The sequence below is a fragment of the Drosophila kikkawai genome, chromosome 3L (genome assembly GCF_030179895.1).
Source record: "Drosophila kikkawai strain 14028-0561.14 chromosome 3L, DkikHiC1v2, whole genome shotgun sequence".
In the NCBI taxonomy this organism is placed as follows: Eukaryota; Metazoa; Arthropoda; class Insecta; order Diptera; family Drosophilidae; genus Drosophila; species Drosophila kikkawai.
Genome location: NC_091730.1, coordinates 5741344 through 5758339, shown reverse-complemented (window position 1 = coordinate 5758339; position 16996 = coordinate 5741344). Strand labels below are relative to the sequence as shown.

General features: G+C 38.5%; 1 protein-coding gene across 3 annotated transcripts in view; it reads left to right on the top strand.

The window, feature by feature from the left end:
* Mob2 (MOB kinase activator 2) overlaps window positions 1-16996 on the top strand; it is a 45042-nt gene that overhangs the window by 2628 nt on the left and 25418 nt on the right. Inside the window, exon 1 of one of the 3 annotated variants that reach the window (XM_017165730.3) lies at window positions 1159-1601. The exons of 1 other annotated variant lie outside the window; for it this stretch is intronic. In XM_017165730.3, coding sequence (XP_017021219.1) covers window positions 1189-1601 — 413 coding nt within the window. In that variant the 5' untranslated portion in view covers window positions 1159-1188. Of the gene's footprint in view, window positions 1-1158; window positions 1602-10885; window positions 11162-16996 lie in introns of those variants that run through there. One more of the 3 variants, XM_017165729.3, reaches the window with a different exon arrangement.

The window sequence follows — 16996 nt, the reverse complement described above, 5'->3', positions numbered from 1 at the left end:
CGATGTGAGAGCAACAAAGAACAAACAAATTGTGTCACATGTCACACCCCATACGCCAAAAAAAAGGGGAAAAGTACACACATCAGTTGATGGCTCTGCCAGCGGAGGACGACAACATCATACGAGTACGGAGATATCTGTGGGGAAAGGGTGCCTCTTCTTTTTTTTGGGTGGCCTGGGCTGGACGTCATCGCCCTCCATTGGAGCGGGCTTTCATTAGAGCTGGCAAAACAATTAAAAATGTGGCAAGAGAAAGGCTATCGATTTTTTTCCCTTGCCAGCAAAGAGGGCTTTTACATGCACTGGGGGAATATATATTTATTCGAGATGGGGACATGTTTGTTTATTTAGGTAAATAAAAATTAATATTTAATTTGAAATTGGTTTGGAAGAAGGTAAAGTTCAAGGAGGAGATTAAGACAAGTCCTTGAAGAGACAAGGGAAATGTTTTATAGGAAATTAAACTAAGAGAATTGAACTTTACTAAATTAAGGATTCAAAAAAGGTTTCTTATGCTTATGCTCACATTTTTTGAATATTTTCAAGCTTATATTATTATATTTCCTGATCTTTGCCAAGTTAATTATATTCTTTCTTATACTTTCTATAATTAAATACCATTTTTCTCAAGAAATATGGTTTGGATGCCAAGAATTTCCAAGGCAGAGTATAGTACCTCATTAGCAACCCTCGCTGTTCCGCTGGCGGCGTGTGCATTCCGACAGCCTTGAAGCGCACTTAGTACAACTCTAATTGAATTAGCCGGCAACCCAGGCTGGGTTACAGGGTGCAAGTGCAGGGAGGAAAAAAAAGAAGGGAAAATTGCAACTACAAAAAACAAATGGGTAAAACAAATGCACTGGGTAAAAGGGAGGCTACATATACATATATACATAAATGGGCAAAAGGGAGGGAATATCAGCGACTGTTGGCCACTTTTTATTTTCTTCACCCATTGATTGACAGCGCGGCCCAGTCCAAGCTGTGGGGCGTGGCTCAAATCACTAGACAAAATCAATTTTTTTACAGGCCAAGATTGTGTATATTTAGTATGTGCGAAGAAGGTTGCACCACCACCACCCCTTAAGGGGGTTTACGCTAGCTTCTGGCCCCGGCCAGCAGCTCAGTTGCACTCGAGCGGTAGAAGCGGTCAGTTCCCCAGTACCTCAAGCACCTCCGGAAAAGGCCATGAACTGGGCCATCTCAAATCTCACGGGCGGCAATCGCGTCAGCCGTGCGATCCTCGTTCGCTATTCCTCAGTTCCTTTGGCGGATGCCGGCGATGGTTCCTCGACAGCTCCACAAACGCCCACCGCTTCCACGCCGCGCACCTCGGCCTCGCATTCCTCGCTCTCGTCTACTTTCGCCGCCACCTTCCTGCACGCGTCGTCGCGTCACATTCCTGGGCGGGCTGTGCCGCGCCAGAATGCCAATGGTCAGAACGGTGGCAAGGGGAATACCTCAGGTGCAGGTGGTTCTGCAACAGGAGGAGGAGGAGGTGGTGGTGGTGGCGCTGGTGGAGCAGCTGGAACAGGAGCTGGCCCAGCAACGCAGCTGTCGCTACCCTTGGACGTTGAGGAGACGGTCACGTGTTTCTGCCGGTAAGCTGAAAGTTTACAGATTGTGTAGTGTTTCTAATTTAAAATCAGTACACATTTGTAAAGAATATGAACTTAAATATTCCATTATAAGGCAGACGAAAGGGTTGTTGAACTGAATAATCAATTATTAAGAGGGGTATAAGCTTCCTTTGGCCATACTTAAGCCGATAACTTGGAGGCTAATGGAATTGCTTTTTCTTGTCATGAAAATTTCATTGCAAAAACTTTTTAATATTGATATGTAAAAGTTGTTTTCTTAAAGTTTCTTTGATTAAAGTGTGTACAGAAATGACGCTGCAGAATATGTATTCCAAACAAGAAATAACGAAAAATTTTTTTTTTTTTTTTTTTTTTTTTTTTATTTATTTATTTATTTATTTATTAAGAATAGCAAATATCTGCCATTTTGAATCCATATCCTTACCTCAGACCGGATAAGGAGTGTTTTTTAATGATATGCTCCGACTCACATCAGGTGGTCAGAGGCAAGGATAGGTGTCTTAAAATATTATTTTTGTTAAAGTCTAATGACATTTCAAAATATAAAAGAGAGTACATGTCGTTGTAAAGCGAACATAAAACGCGAAAAGGATCGTGTGCCTCGAAATTAGTTTTACAGATATCCAAAGCTATAGGCCGAAAGTAACGTGATGGCCTAGAAGGAACTGAAAAGCGTATTTGCTTAAGAAGATTACTGGAAAAAATATATCCATTTATTAATTTATGCAGGAACATCACTCCATGGCAGGTACGACGATCCTTAAGAGAGGGCAGGTCCAGAAGGCGTAGTCTGTCGGCATACGGAGGAAGGTGGCGATGAGGGTCCCAGTCTAAACCCCGAAGAGCGAACAAAAGGAATTGTTTCTGTACCGATTCGATAAGATCCTGATACTTTGCATATTGAGGGGACCATACGCACGAACAATATTCGAGTATGGGCCGAACCAGGGATATATATAAAAGTTTTGTAGTGTAGGGATCATCGAATTCCTTAGACCATCGTTTTACGAAAGCAAAAACTCCCTTTGCTTTACCAACAATTATACCGATGTGATCGGTGAAGCTCAAGTTGTGGGTAAATAGAACACCAAGATCCGTTACAGAGTGGATACGTTCAAGAACACTCGTGCCTAAGGAATAGTTAGCCTGGAAACAATTTCTGCGGTAAAACGACATGTATTTACATTTGGAGTTGTTGAGAAACAATAAATTGTGAGTGCACCAGGACATCATGTTGTTTAAATCAGCTTGCAAGAGCTGAGCAGAGTCAGGATTCACAAGAGGCAAACATAGTTTTACGTCATCAGCATACATCAAGACGTAAGAGTGGAGAATAACTTGGGGCAGATCATTTATAAAAATGCCAAATAGAAGAGGACCGAGGTGGCTCCCTTGAGGAACGCCAGAAGTCACGTGAACAAGGTTTGAGAATGAACCCTTGAATGCAACTCTTTGAGTACGGTTCGACAAATATGTAGAAATCCACTTGATCAACGTAACCGGAAAACCCAACAGACAAAGTTTCTTCAGCAGTAATTGATGATTCACCGAATCGAAAGCTTTGCTGAAATCTGTAAAGATAACATCGGTTTGGGTGTTATTTTTAAATGCGTTTCTAATGACAGCAACAAACTCAAGGAGATTTGTAGACGTTGATTTACGTTTCATGAAGCCATGCTGTGAGGGGGACATTATTGAGCTACATTGGTGCTGAAGCTGAGTAGTAATTAGAAATTCGAATAATTTGGGAATCGCACTAAGTTTTGCAATACCTCTATAGTGCTCAATATTAGATTTACTGCCCTTTTTATGAAGCGGAATGATAAACGATTCTTTCCAAACTTTGGGGAAAAACGAATGCTGAAGTGATAACTGAAAAAGTCTAGACAATGGTCTACATAATGAGCTGGCACAATTTCTCAGAACACAGCTAGGTACAAGATCTGGACCAGAGGAAAAGGAAAGTTTGATTGTTCTAAGATTATGAAGAACATCATCTTCGCTGATTACAGGCATAAAAATGCAATTGGAATGCGGGAGTGGAAAAGAATACTCTGAGTTATTATCGAAATTAGTTTGTGAGTATGTAGTCTGGAAGAACTTTGCGAACAGGTTCGCGATATCAGGCTCATTGGAAGCGGAGGCATTATCGAAATGAAGACATGAAGGAAATTGTTGAGATTTCCGTTTCGAGTTTACAAAAGCGTAAAATTGCTTCGGGTTAGCCTGAAACTCAATTTTGCACCGATTTAAGTGGTTTCTGTAGCATTCAGAATTGTGTGCTAGGAAATTTGTACGAGCAGTTAAATATCTCGAATGGTCGACTTGAAGACCAGATTTGCTATACTTTTTAAACAGTCTGGATTTCAGATTTTTTAGATATGAAAGCCGACGAGAAAACCAAGGGGGCTTATGAGAAACTTCTGGTGAGGGAAATGAAGGGACATACATGTCGAAAACTGAGTGCATTATTTCATAGAAACGCTTAACAATGTCTGAGGGATCCTCTGTGGAGTTCAAGAAAGTCCAATCCGTTAAGGATAAGTGGTGGTTCATTTCTGTAAACTTAGCTTTTCGAAAGCAACGAAACGTTGCAGGCTCAGCTTCCGGACACAATAATAATGGTGTGGAGGCTTCGAGGGTTAGCTCCAAAGTGGGATGATAAGCGTCCTCAGGACTAGAAAGAGGGTCAATTCTAGTGACGTAGGCATTGGCAAACTCAGAGACAAAGATGAGGTCTAAGACGTTATTACTGCAGTTTCTAACAAAATTTAATTGTCCCAATGAATGGTCAATGAGACCATGAATTAAATCGTGGGGTGAGGTGGGAACAAGAACATTTGAATCAGGTAAGGGCATCCAGGAAATGGAGGGTAGATTAAAATCACCCGTGACGATAAGGTGGTCATTAATACCAAGGGAAGAATGAATTTCTTGAATTAAGGATAAATGCTGCATATAAATATCAGTGTCAGACCTAGGTGGAATATACGAGCATGAAACGTAGATAGAATAATCGTAAACCTGGATGCGAACCGCCACAAACTCTATATCAGTGTCAGTTTTAGAAATGATATTGGAAACCAGATCGGATTTAACCGCAATGAGAACACCACCGCCTGTCCGTATAGGACGATCACGTCTAAAGATGGCATAGTTCCCTGAAAAAATCTCAGAGTCAGACACAGAGGAGTTGAGCCATGTTTCTGTAAAGACAATAACATTGGCATCGAAAGAGACACTATTGACGTGCAGCCTACTGAGCTTGCCAAGTAAACTACGAACATTCTGATAGTGAAGAACAAAAGAGTCTATTAGTTTTTTGGAGGCCTAGTTGAGGGAGTTTGAGGCCCGCGAGCACGAGGAGTACTTTTGTGTTCGAATTCATGAACAATTGCATGCTTAGGCCACACAGAAGGATCAAGAGCCTTAGAAAATAGTTGGTCAGAAATTGTAATTTTAAACGAAGATATATCACGTCTTTCCTTAAAATTGAATTTGGAGACACTAAATTCAGTAACAGAAACATTCAATTTGCTGCTCAAGTGGGTCTTAACGTCGCCCTCAGAAGCATCTGGATTGAGGCGGGAAACAAATATCTGTTTTTTCGGAGCAACACCAGCCAAAGGCACCGGTCCGCGTTTGGCAACGCCAGAAATTGTCGACTGTTGGGGGCCGCTTCTGGTAACGGCCGGCACCGAGATAGTGACCACCGGGGGAGCCACTGGGTTGGGATTTGACACCACCGACGCGTCGTTGATGGCAGCAGCACGCGACGTGGATGCCTGATCGGTGTAGACAGGCTGCTGAACCGGGAGCATGGTGGCTTCGCCCCCTCCGAGAATGGGGACTGGTGCAGCAACTTCAGCAATATATAAACCAAAAAATCATTTATAGACTTGCAAAATGTTTATTCCGTTTAATGGGTTGAAAAAATAACCGAAAAACCGTGCTAAGCTTTATAGTTTCCTTTTATCTGGCTCTCCCTAATTGGCTTCAAAGCCCTGAAAAATTCGTGAAAATTCCATCGTTTCTTTTTTGGCCATCGTTTAGGGACCATTTTCCAAGGCAAAGCTAGTGAGATTACCCCACTTTCACCCCATCATTTGGAGACTTTCCATCTCTCTCTCTCTCTCTCTCTCTGTGTGTGAGTTGCTCTCGCCCTATCACATGTGCTCCCAGCGGGGCAAAGTTCGGAGAACAGCTGATTTCTGCGTCTGCCTATCGCTGTTTTCGTTTATTTATTTATATATATTTTTTTGTTGTTATGGGATTTTCCTGCTCTTCTGACTTCAACCCCTCGTTCTCCTTCGACTTCTTGAAAATTTATTAAATTTGCGGCGCAGTTTTCCTTGGTCTGCTTTCGGGGGGGAGGCTTTGTAGGGTTTCTTTCATGCTGCACGGAGAAACCCCTGCGATGTCCGGGGGCGGGGGAGCTCTCTGCTGATTCACACCTCCAAACGAATGTTGCATATGTAGGTATAGATATGTCTGTCTGTATATATCTGTGCAGTTTTGGCATTAACCTCGAGCTCTAACAGCCCCGGAAGCGATTTACACACACGCCCCCTTTCGCTGGATGGCGACACATAAATCACACAGCGCCAAGTCCGAGACGCACTTTGAAATCCACAGCTAAGGGCATTATAGTAGAGTGACAAAATTTAATAAAAATATATACACAAGGGAATTCTTTATATTACTCAGATAAAAAAAATGTAAAAGGGACCATGATATAATTATAAATATCATTATACAATACTTTGAAAGTTGGATCAAATTTGTGTTATTGTTGTGAACTTTGAAGAATTTGGTAAATTTGTTGTTTATTTCAATATCTTAGCTCCAAAAATTTGATCATTTTTATGGAGAATTTGAATTTTATTAGAATTTTGGCTTCAAAAAGACCTTAAATATGATAATTGTATGCCCCTTTTGAATTTTTTTATTCTTTTAATTTTATGATTATAATTTTTTTTAATTTTTGTCAATTTTTTGGCCATTAAAATGTTTTCAATAAATGAAAAAATTATGCTGGCCTAAAAATATACATTTTATAAAGTCGAAAAATATATCTGCTGAACAAAATCAAAGTTTCCTGCCTGCATCCACATCTGTAACTTAATTTTTTTATGTGTATTAAATCTCTAAAACTTTGACCACATTTGTACGTTTATGCGTATTTGTCTGCATTTATGTGGCGCTCATTTAAATTCATTGTTTTGTTTCCTTCTTTTTTTGTGGATGTTTCTTTTTTTTATTTATTATTATTATTTTTTTTTGCGCATTTCCTAATTTGATGGTTACCTCTGACGTCATTGCCACTGCGCATGACCCGCAACAGAGGCAGCAACAACATCATCAGCAGCAGCAGCAGCAGCCGCTGCCACACTAGCAACAACAGCAGCAGCAGCAGCACAGTAACTACAGTAACGCTGGCAACAACAACATCTTGATACGCTTTGTTGTTCCGTCTTATTTATGTGGTGGCGTGACCGACTAAACGGAACTGCCGGCCCCCCCTTATGGTCCCTCTCTTGGCCCCAACACACACCCCCTAACATCGCCCCAAAGCAAAACTAGAAACGTATAAGCGAACAAAAACAACAACAACAGCATCTCAGGCACGGCGGCAATAAAAACAAATCACACTGAACAGCGAGTGCACAGAGAGAAATTTAAGGCTGTACAGTCAGAGTTTTAGTAAGAAATAATGAAGAAATATAGAGGCTAAAAAATCTGTTTTAGGAGTTTAAAATCAAATTAAATTGGGCTTAAACATATGGTAATTAATAACAATATATTAAAGTTGCATCTAAAAATAGATATATATATAATATAGTATATTATTTAAGTATTATATAATATATTAAAAATGCGTATAAATATATGTAAATAATAATGGGAATAATATCTTTTCAGGAGTTTTTACTTTAAAAATTAAATATAAATATATTTCCCCGTTTTTTTTTTGTGTCTGTATCAAGTCTAAGAGTAATATAAAAAAATATTATTTTTTTTGAACACCTTTGCAGTTAGTTGTGTGTTAGTTTTGTTAGTTTGTTTATTATTTTTCTCGGGCACCAGGAAACGATCTCCTTAACTCTTTCACTTTGCAATTAAGATGGGAAATAAGAAGTGGTAATGAGGGGGAACAACAGAGCAATCATAAATCAAATATTACGTTTAATAAATAAACAAAATGGTTAGTAATACAGGTAAATAATAGTGAGAAAATATCATAGTTACCAAGCAATCGATAAGAATTTATAAACTTTCCCATATATATAATAAATTTAAGCAATTAAAAAGTGACAAATATATTTAATTAGCAAGGTAACGATAAATTTAAGATTTAGTTTAATATATTGTCACATGAGATATATAACGAAAAAGGGAGAGGGAATATATAATAATAGATACATTTGCAAGTCAACTTATATATTAACGTAACTAATTTAATTTAATAAAATAAATATGTTGCTTAAAGAATAAAAATAAATAAGAAAGGGGGTAAGCCTAAAATTTACACCATTTAAAATCTATTATATCTTATTTCGATTTTAGTATATAGTACATCGGAAAAGGGCTTGTTTACTTGAACTTTATTGAACAAATTATATAGTATATAACAGGAAAAACTTACCCACATCACATGTAAACTTATGCACTGTTTGGGACTTTTATAGTCCATTCGAGCCGCTCTTTATTACTGTCATATTTATGAGGCTAATTCAGTTGACTTGTCCTCCTTTTATTGGAAGCAAAAGGATAAAATAAAGGTCGCTTCATAAATCAAAAGACAACGAGGTAGGACCTAAAATCAGAGATAGTATAAGCTTTAGTTACGAGCTTTATAAATAAAAATATATAAATCATTTATATTATATATTTATTGCATTGAATGTGAATTTTTAAAAGAAAAGGATGATATATTAACTCAGAGCAATAATTTAAATTAGTTTTCTGCACTTTCACATTTATTTGAGTAGCAGGTAGCTTAAAAAAAAAACAAACACTTGAGAATGTGATTTACAACTGCCACTTGAGAATGTTTACATCTATGTGACAATAACAAATATATATAGTTTTTCTTGAGGCAATTGGAGAAGTAACCCAAACCGAAATGTCCTATGAATAACGGTCACGTAATTACACATGTTGACCCCTGACCTTTGTTTGTCTGTAAACTATCAGTTCTGCTTGGACTTTTGTTTTATTTTGGCATTTCTTTCTGTCTATCCTCTTGCCGCAATATCTATAATCCAAAGATCGCGATCCATAGCAAACAGTCGCTGCAATAAGTAATGGGCACAAAGCAATTCAAATAATGGCAGCAGCAGTAGTTGAGCCGCTAGAAAGCAGCCAAGCGTGGCAGTTGCAATGGCCAAAGAAAATAAGGTAACACATCTATATATACGTATACAGAAGGAGATATATATATATATATATTTAGAGAGAGAGAGCCGGATCAGATGTTCCATTAGTCCGCTCCCCGTGTGTGCATTATTTTGTTGAGTAAAATTTGATGTGGTGCAAATGAACTTGCCGCCGTTGCGTTGCGGGAGGTCACAGGTGCTTGTTCCTTCTTGACTCTGGCCGCTTCTCACCTATTCTACCTCTCTTTTGGACCGACAGCTGCTGGTAGATACACTGAAAAAAAAAAAAATACTTGAAATCTGTTTAAAAAAGTATTAAAAACAAAGCTTAAACTGAATTTATTCAATTTAGAAATAACTTACATATTAAATACAATTAAATTACAATATTAAAATATTATAAATAATGGAAAACATTCCCGAATTAATTAAAATTTCTCTCAGTGTTGCCTTGTTTTCTGGTTGTTCCTGTTTTCAACCTTATTTGTTGTGAATGACGGAGCATTTATATAGGTTTTGTTTTCTTATTCGGGACTAGATTCCGTGTAAGTCAGGCCATCAAATGCAGTTCCTGTGTTCTTCATTTTCCTTCCACTTTTCCTCCGTTTCTATTTGATTTTCCCATTTTGATTCTTCCTCTCAAAAAGACCGTGATAATTGTGCTCTGGGGAGGTAGGTGTGCATGTTGGACATTTTATGCGGGCTTGGGGTCCAACTCATTGATAAGAACTTGCTGGAGGTCCTACCTTTTTGGGGGTTAACCAATTTTAACGTCTTTTTAATCAATTTTCTTTTCCTTTTTTTTCAGGTGAGTAAAACTGGTTCATTACAATATTTGATTATTTCTGTAAAGGAGGAGCTTGTACCAGGTAACCCAAAAGTTAATGATTAAATATCTTCCTATGAAATTCAGTTTAGTTTATAAAATCTACAAAAGTAACAAAATACCTGGGATTAATCCTGAAATCGTAACTCTCCTGGGGATAAACTTAAAGAAAATTATAAAAAGGGGACAGGAGGGTTTTAAGCAAGATCCCTAGCTATAAAAATAAATATAAGACTCAAGTCCAGGCTCAAAAATCCCTCTTTTCAACTCCCATTATTAAACTCCTAAAAAAGGTAGCAGAAAGTCACTACTATTCTACTACTATTTTGTAGTAATCTTATTTCTGTGCAGTCTGGCAACGCTAACGCTGTCAGCTGCTTAAGCATCAACACATGAGCATCCAGCTGATGCCAGAGAGCCACCAAGAGAGCGGGAGAGCAGAAGCCAAAAGCAGTCAAACAAGTGGTCGAAACACCAACAAATTCATGTGGGTTTGTAAGCAAAACACGTACTCTCACAGCTCTCGCTCAGCTGCTGCCGAGGGAGAACCCATGTTGCTGTTGTGTGCGTAGGCCACTAGCAGTGTTGCCACTTTAGAAATTTAGTAGCTATTTCTGGCAACTTTAAAAATATGTACTACCTTTTTACTACTATTTTGTAATGAAATAAAACCATTTTTTACATTTTTTCAAATATGACAACAAAAAGGTTTATAAAAGATCTGGCAAACATTAAAGAAGAACTCTTTACTCTTATGAAAAAACTTTAATTTTAAATTAAAAAAAATTAAAATATTTAATAAATTACTTTCACCCGATGTTTGTAAAATATTCCCATAATTTAAGTTTAAAAAACAGTAAAATACTGGGAAATTCTATTTAAAAATAATAACAATAATTATAAATAAATAAAATAAATAAAAAATCATTAAATGACTAGGAAAAAGCTGACTGAGCCACACTGGCCAGCAGCAACATCAACAAAGGCATACAGCAAATATAGCAACCACTTCATCTTTACTGTGTGCCGCTCTGCTCTGCCTTGCTGTGTGTGTTGCCAGCCAAACAAGCAGTCAGTTCAGTCAAAAGACGGCCAGACCTCAGTATAGAAATTTCCTTTGGCTCGATTGGTTGGTCGATTTGGAGCTGTCGCAGGTCGATCGTTGTTGTTAGTGTTCGCCGCGTCATTTGACATTGTTTTTCGAGGCGCCGCCGTCGGTTGCAACCTCACAGCGCGCGGCGCAGTTAAAAACGTAGCTGCAGCAACAATTAGCAAAACAAGTGAAATGCTATGCTAGCAAAATATTAAAATTAAATATATTAAAGAGAAGAAAAAAAGAAACACTCAACCAAAATGTAAGAAAACAAAGTGATTCCCCCCCAAAAAAAAGAAAAGAAAAAGAAGTGCCAGAAGTGCTTGTGTATTAGTGTGGTTTTCTCGACTCTGTGTGAAACTGTGTCATTCACTGCGAAAAAAACGGCATTCAAGTTTTTCCTCGGCAACAACTACTAACCATTGCAGTGTTGTTGGCGGGTTATTGTTGCTGTTGCAGCTAGCTGCCACGGTTTGTTGCTTCACTGATTACGCGCAATGCAGCAGAAGAAGCAGCAGCAGCAGCAACAACAGTAGAGGAGCAATAGCAGCAGCAGCAGCTGAGAGTTCAGTTGTGAAACCGGCGAAGCGCGACTGTTGCCAATGCAACGCTTAGAATTGGCACACCAGCAAACTGCAGCAACCACTGCAGCAACTGCAACTGCAGCAGCAACAACCACTGTTACGGTACATTCACGATGTTGCTGCTGCTGGTGTGCCACTCCAGCACTAGTTTTTTTGTGTGTGTCTTTCTGCCACCATATTGTTTTAAACACTTCCTTTGCGGCAGCGGCAGGAACGAGCTTCCTTCCTCACGGACTTCCTGTCTGTCTGTCTGTCCGTCTGCCCGCTTTGCCATCCCTCTCGAGGCAACCTCCCTCTCTGCCTTTCCGGTTTCCTCCCTCCTCGCCCTTGCGGCATTGTCAGGTGTTTTCTCTGCAACACTGGGATACAAATTTTGGGGAAAAACTTGTATTTTAATTAGGGAAAAGAAACTATTTTTGGTTGACAATAATTATCAGATTTTAAGACTGTAAATTGGAATGAATTTTGGGATTAAGTTTAAGCTGATTCTTGTATAACTATCAGTTAAAATTAACCATATAGATTTTCAACCTTTCCCTTAGTCTGAATTATCCTGACGATAGTTTTTTTTTCTGTGTACATCCCCCGGTTTCCTTCTTGTTTCTGCATATTTTTTTTGTCAACCCCGTTGACGCCTACGTGTTCAATACGCTGAAAAAACAACAGTACGAGTGGCTTAACCAGCAGCTTGTTATTTCTCACACCTTCCGGTGAGACCCCCACCTCCTTCCCCCCACTCAAAGCCCCTCTCACAGACCCTCTCGCAGACCCCTTTTAGCCCTCAAGAGCGCTAGGCCATTTATCGATTTTTTTTAGGTCAGGCTAAAATTGCAAAAGCAACTGGAATTAGTTGCGGATTCCCATGGACTTTATTGCGAAAGCCGCCAGAAACTAATGAAAAGTTAAGCCAAATTGTTTGATATATGGCAATATTTATTGGATATATAAACGCTTATGTACAAATAAATAAAGTTTGTATAGTAAATTGTAATTTTTAGAGCTGTTATACAAACAAACTTTGCAATTATAAGATTGCCAGAAGGCTTTCTAGATTCTTAAATACACACTTCTTGTGTAAATACAACTTAAAACCATTGTTAATAAATACAAATATGGTTTAAAAGATGTTCTTTATACATCATAAAAGTTTATGATGGAGCAAAGACATGAAAAGCAGCTTTAAATGATCATTTACCAACTTTGCTATACATTTTATTAGTTTTCCCAACTGCAACTAGATATCACAAAGTAAAAGCATCTTGTTCTTATAGCAATTAGCAATTTATTGATTGTGTTTTTCCCCCCTGTAACTGGGAAACTACTTTTCACACGGTATTTCCCCATTAGCCTGTGCTTTCCAGCGAAATTGTACCAATTGCCAGGCGTTTTTTTATATACCATTCAGGGGTTCATGCATATATGCATTGTGTTGTTTTTATTTAATTTTCATTGACAATTAATCGATTTATTTAATTTTCTCCGACGATTAATCGATCGTTTAACCCATATATTTACGTATAAGAGAAGGATATTCACAGTTATAGGTGCTGGCGGATAAATCTCTTGTAAGTGGGTTAGTTAGCGACCCGAAAAAACTTCTCTCTGCCTTTCCAGTGAACCGTTATAGTGTATATATGGTATAAGATACATCTGTGGATGTGGCCAGGCAGCTTCCAAACCACACACAGACACGCACACACACCGACACGGGACACACTTATCTATGTATATCATGTCATCGTCATCCATTGCATGTGCATCTCACGTCACCGGAGCAGAGCACAACACGCCGTTTCTATCTCTCTTCCCATGGCTGTCTCCGTCTTCCTGCTGCTGCTCTCCGTCCAGTTGATGTTGTGGAACTCGTTTTTATTTCTTTTGATACCAATAATTCTACAGCTTTTTTCATGGATTGTGTGTGTGTGACTTGCCAGTTTCAGTTTCGGTTTCTATGTTTTATTTTTTCTCAGTTTGCCAAATGCGCGTTTGACCTTTAACGGGGTGGTGCACACACAAAAATCGGCAACAATTAAGCTTCATTCAAAACGCGAGCACACTCGGCGTCGCATTTTTAGTATCACTACATAAATTTTGATTTAATTGCCGAGCCAAAAAAGGCATTCGAGGGGGAGGGTGTGAAAACGAAACCAGAAGAGACAAAGACCATAAGCCCAGCCAGCAAATTGGCTTCAATGCGAGTTGAAGGTTAAGTGCGACTGCGACGCGGAAATCAAGAGCTTGGCTATTTGTGAATTGGATAACCACAGCTGTTGGCTCTAAACAGGCAACAGAAATTAAGACAGGGTTCTGAATGTATTAAAATATTTAGCAAATGTCTTTAAATATTTTATGAACTAAAGAAAATAATGAACACAACAATGTAAACAAGTTAATATTTTCAATTGGAATTTATTGAGATTTATTGGTGGCTTAAAGTGTTCATAGTTTCAGCTTTTTTATTTAATAAAATTGTATTCCCAAGTTTATTAGGCTTTTCTAAATTATTCATTGCTTTTATTCAAATTCTTGGGCATTTCTTTATTATTTTTAAACTTTTAAAGTCTCAAAATTTCGGATTTTTTACTTGTTTAAATTGCTTGCAGAATTTAGGCTCTTTTAATTAATTAAATTTTATTCCTTATTTTATACTAATTTCTATGCCTTTCCGTCTAATTTTTCAACTATTTAAACTCCCAAAAATTAAACAAAATTTCCAACAGTGTATAAATGACTTCGAATTGAACGGATATTTCACTTCTGACAGGGCAATTTTTATTTGTTCCTATTTCTGTGCAAAAATTTTTCCTTTGGCTTTTGGGGAGACGAAGACTGTTCGATATTTTTTTGCTTTTATATAAATAAACCTTAAACGATTTTTTCTGCGCCGCCGGGCCACACGAAAAGTGTCAATGTCAGCTGTTGTTGGTTGTGTGTTTTAGCCACGAAAGCGAACCAAAAACCAAACCGAGTCAAATCGAAAGCGAACCGATGTGAAATCGGGAAAAATCGAAGAGCCGTGCTAAATTTATTATTCAGCTGTCGGCATTGCCATCATATAGGCTTTTCTTTCTCTCCTCTCTCCTAGCCCACGTTTTAGCTGTTTCTAGTCCTTTTTTTTTCTACGATGTCTTGCACTACTAAAAGCCTCCCAAAAATAAACGTGTATATTATATATGTATGTCCATATTTTATAAATGACTGCAGTGCCTGGCGAAATGCTTTTGCAAAATGTTTCCGTCACAAAAGCACTTCATATATGTACGCCGGCACCTCCTTCACCTTTCTTTTTTGGCCGACGAAACACGCGCTGCTAATTGCACGCATTTGCAGATGAATCTGTGAGATACAGATACAAATACACTTGCTCCCAGTTCCCAGATAAATGTAAAAAATATAGTATATCGAGAGACAGCAGCTAAGCAGATGAAATATCCATGTTGCAATCATGATGTTTTTTTCCATAGCCCACGCCCCCAGCCCCATTTTGCTGTTGGAGATTCATAACAACAGAGAGGCAACCAGCACTCGACGTCATCTTTGCTCCCACAACATTGTCAAAAGTCTCCCCCCCGTACCCCCCTTTACCATACTCCCCCAGAGCTGACCAAAAGAAGACATTCGTCCCAGGCACTGTGGTTTTTTTAGGCTATAAAAATGTTAAAAAAATGCATATGTTTATTTTTTCTCATCTTGACTTATTGCCTTCCTCATAGCCTGTGTTCGTGTATTGTGTTAACATGGCTGACAACAACTTCTGCATTTTTAGTTGAGGATTTAGGGGATAGAGGGGTATATAATGATTATTTTATGAACTGCAACCAAAGGAAAATGAGCTTTGGAAATAAAGTTGAGTTTAGAGGAAGCTACTGTTTTAAAAAGGGAATATGTGTACTTTTTAATGTCTTTAAAAATTTGGGTTTATATTATCTGAATTAAGGATTTTCTTATAGATTTAAGTTTGTATTATTTTGGTTTTAAGGAATTTTTAGAACTTGCACAAGTTTATTTTTAGCCTTTAAAAAAGGTTCTTTTATAAAGTCTAGTTTTATGATAGACTTTTCATATCTTAAACCTGAAACTATCTATATTATATATACTTTTACATTACATTTCTTCATTTCTATATCATCTCCACTGTGCTCTTCCATATTAAGACCTCTCAAGTTGCGTTGCAGGCCTTTTTTTTCTGTTTTTTTTCCAATTGCTCTGCCCGCCCACCGCCTTCACTGCCCGTTTGCTGTGATCAGCGGGCTATAATTATGCGGTTGGTCCCCTTTGATCAGAGGTCTATGCCTTCCCCCCATCACCACCTTTATGCCCTAACCCCCTTGCTATGCAGCATCGGCGGCGGCATCTTCAAGATATAAAGTTCGTTTTTGGTAACTGGAAACCAGTGAAAATTGCCTTGGTTTCCCCTGATTTTCCCTTAGCTGCCGGCAAACAATTTTCGGCTACTTTTGCAATCCAACTACAACTCCCACAGACTGGTCCCGCATTTCCCTAACGGCTGGCTTTTCCTATAATTTTATCTCCCTGTTTTTGTGTTGTTTTTTCGTTCATCAAATTGAGTTAGCGAAATTACTATAATTTTGTGGGAAATTTTATGGGTCAAATTTCAGCCATGTTGACAATGCTGCCGGGGAAAAATAAAAAAATAATAATAATACACGAAAAAAATAAAAACAAAAGTGGGTAAAGCAGACGCGACGCTGCTGACCACAGCACAATTTATTTTTTTGTTTTTTATATTTTCGTTTTGCTTTTTACTAATTTGCTTAATTAGCGCGACTTACATATACATATATATGCGCCAGTCTGTTTTTTTTACACGATTTAATTGGGTCTATGTATTTATTTTTATTGTTTTTTGTTTTTTTCTCTTTAGGTAATTTCAGTGGGTCTCTTCTTGACTTTTATTTTGTTTTATTCCATTTGGGCCTTTCTTATTTCTCTCACGTTTTAAGCCCTGTACAAGTTTATGGCGCAGCCTGAGAGCGCCGTCGTGAATGGTTTGGAATTGGTTGGGAGTTGGAGTTGTGGAGTACAGCTGGTGGTGGTGGATTCGAGTGTAGCAATGACCAGATCTCGAGGGGTAAACCGCGGGAATCCGGGGCCTCCATTAATGCTGGAAACGTGATGTGCGGCGTTTTGTGTAACTCGCCGTGAGAACATCGCGGCTCTGCAATCGCTCAGGTTTCGCTTCGTTTTAGATGACAGCAGCAGCGAATTGAAACGTCCAATCGGCTAGATCCAGTGACTGCCACTGCCTTTTCACGTAGATCATCGAACCAGCTTGGCTTGGCTTTCCGTTTTTTGCTCTTTTGTCTTTTTCAGCTGTGCACTTCGGAGTCGTAGTCATAGTCACAGTCAGAGTCACATTCATAATCAAAAGTCGCACTCGTAAGCCCATTTGCATACTCACATCGGCGTTAATCACTCAATTGTGTGTGGCCTTCAGAGTGTGAAAATTGCTGCAATCGCTGAATGCATGGATTGATCCAAGTACACGATCT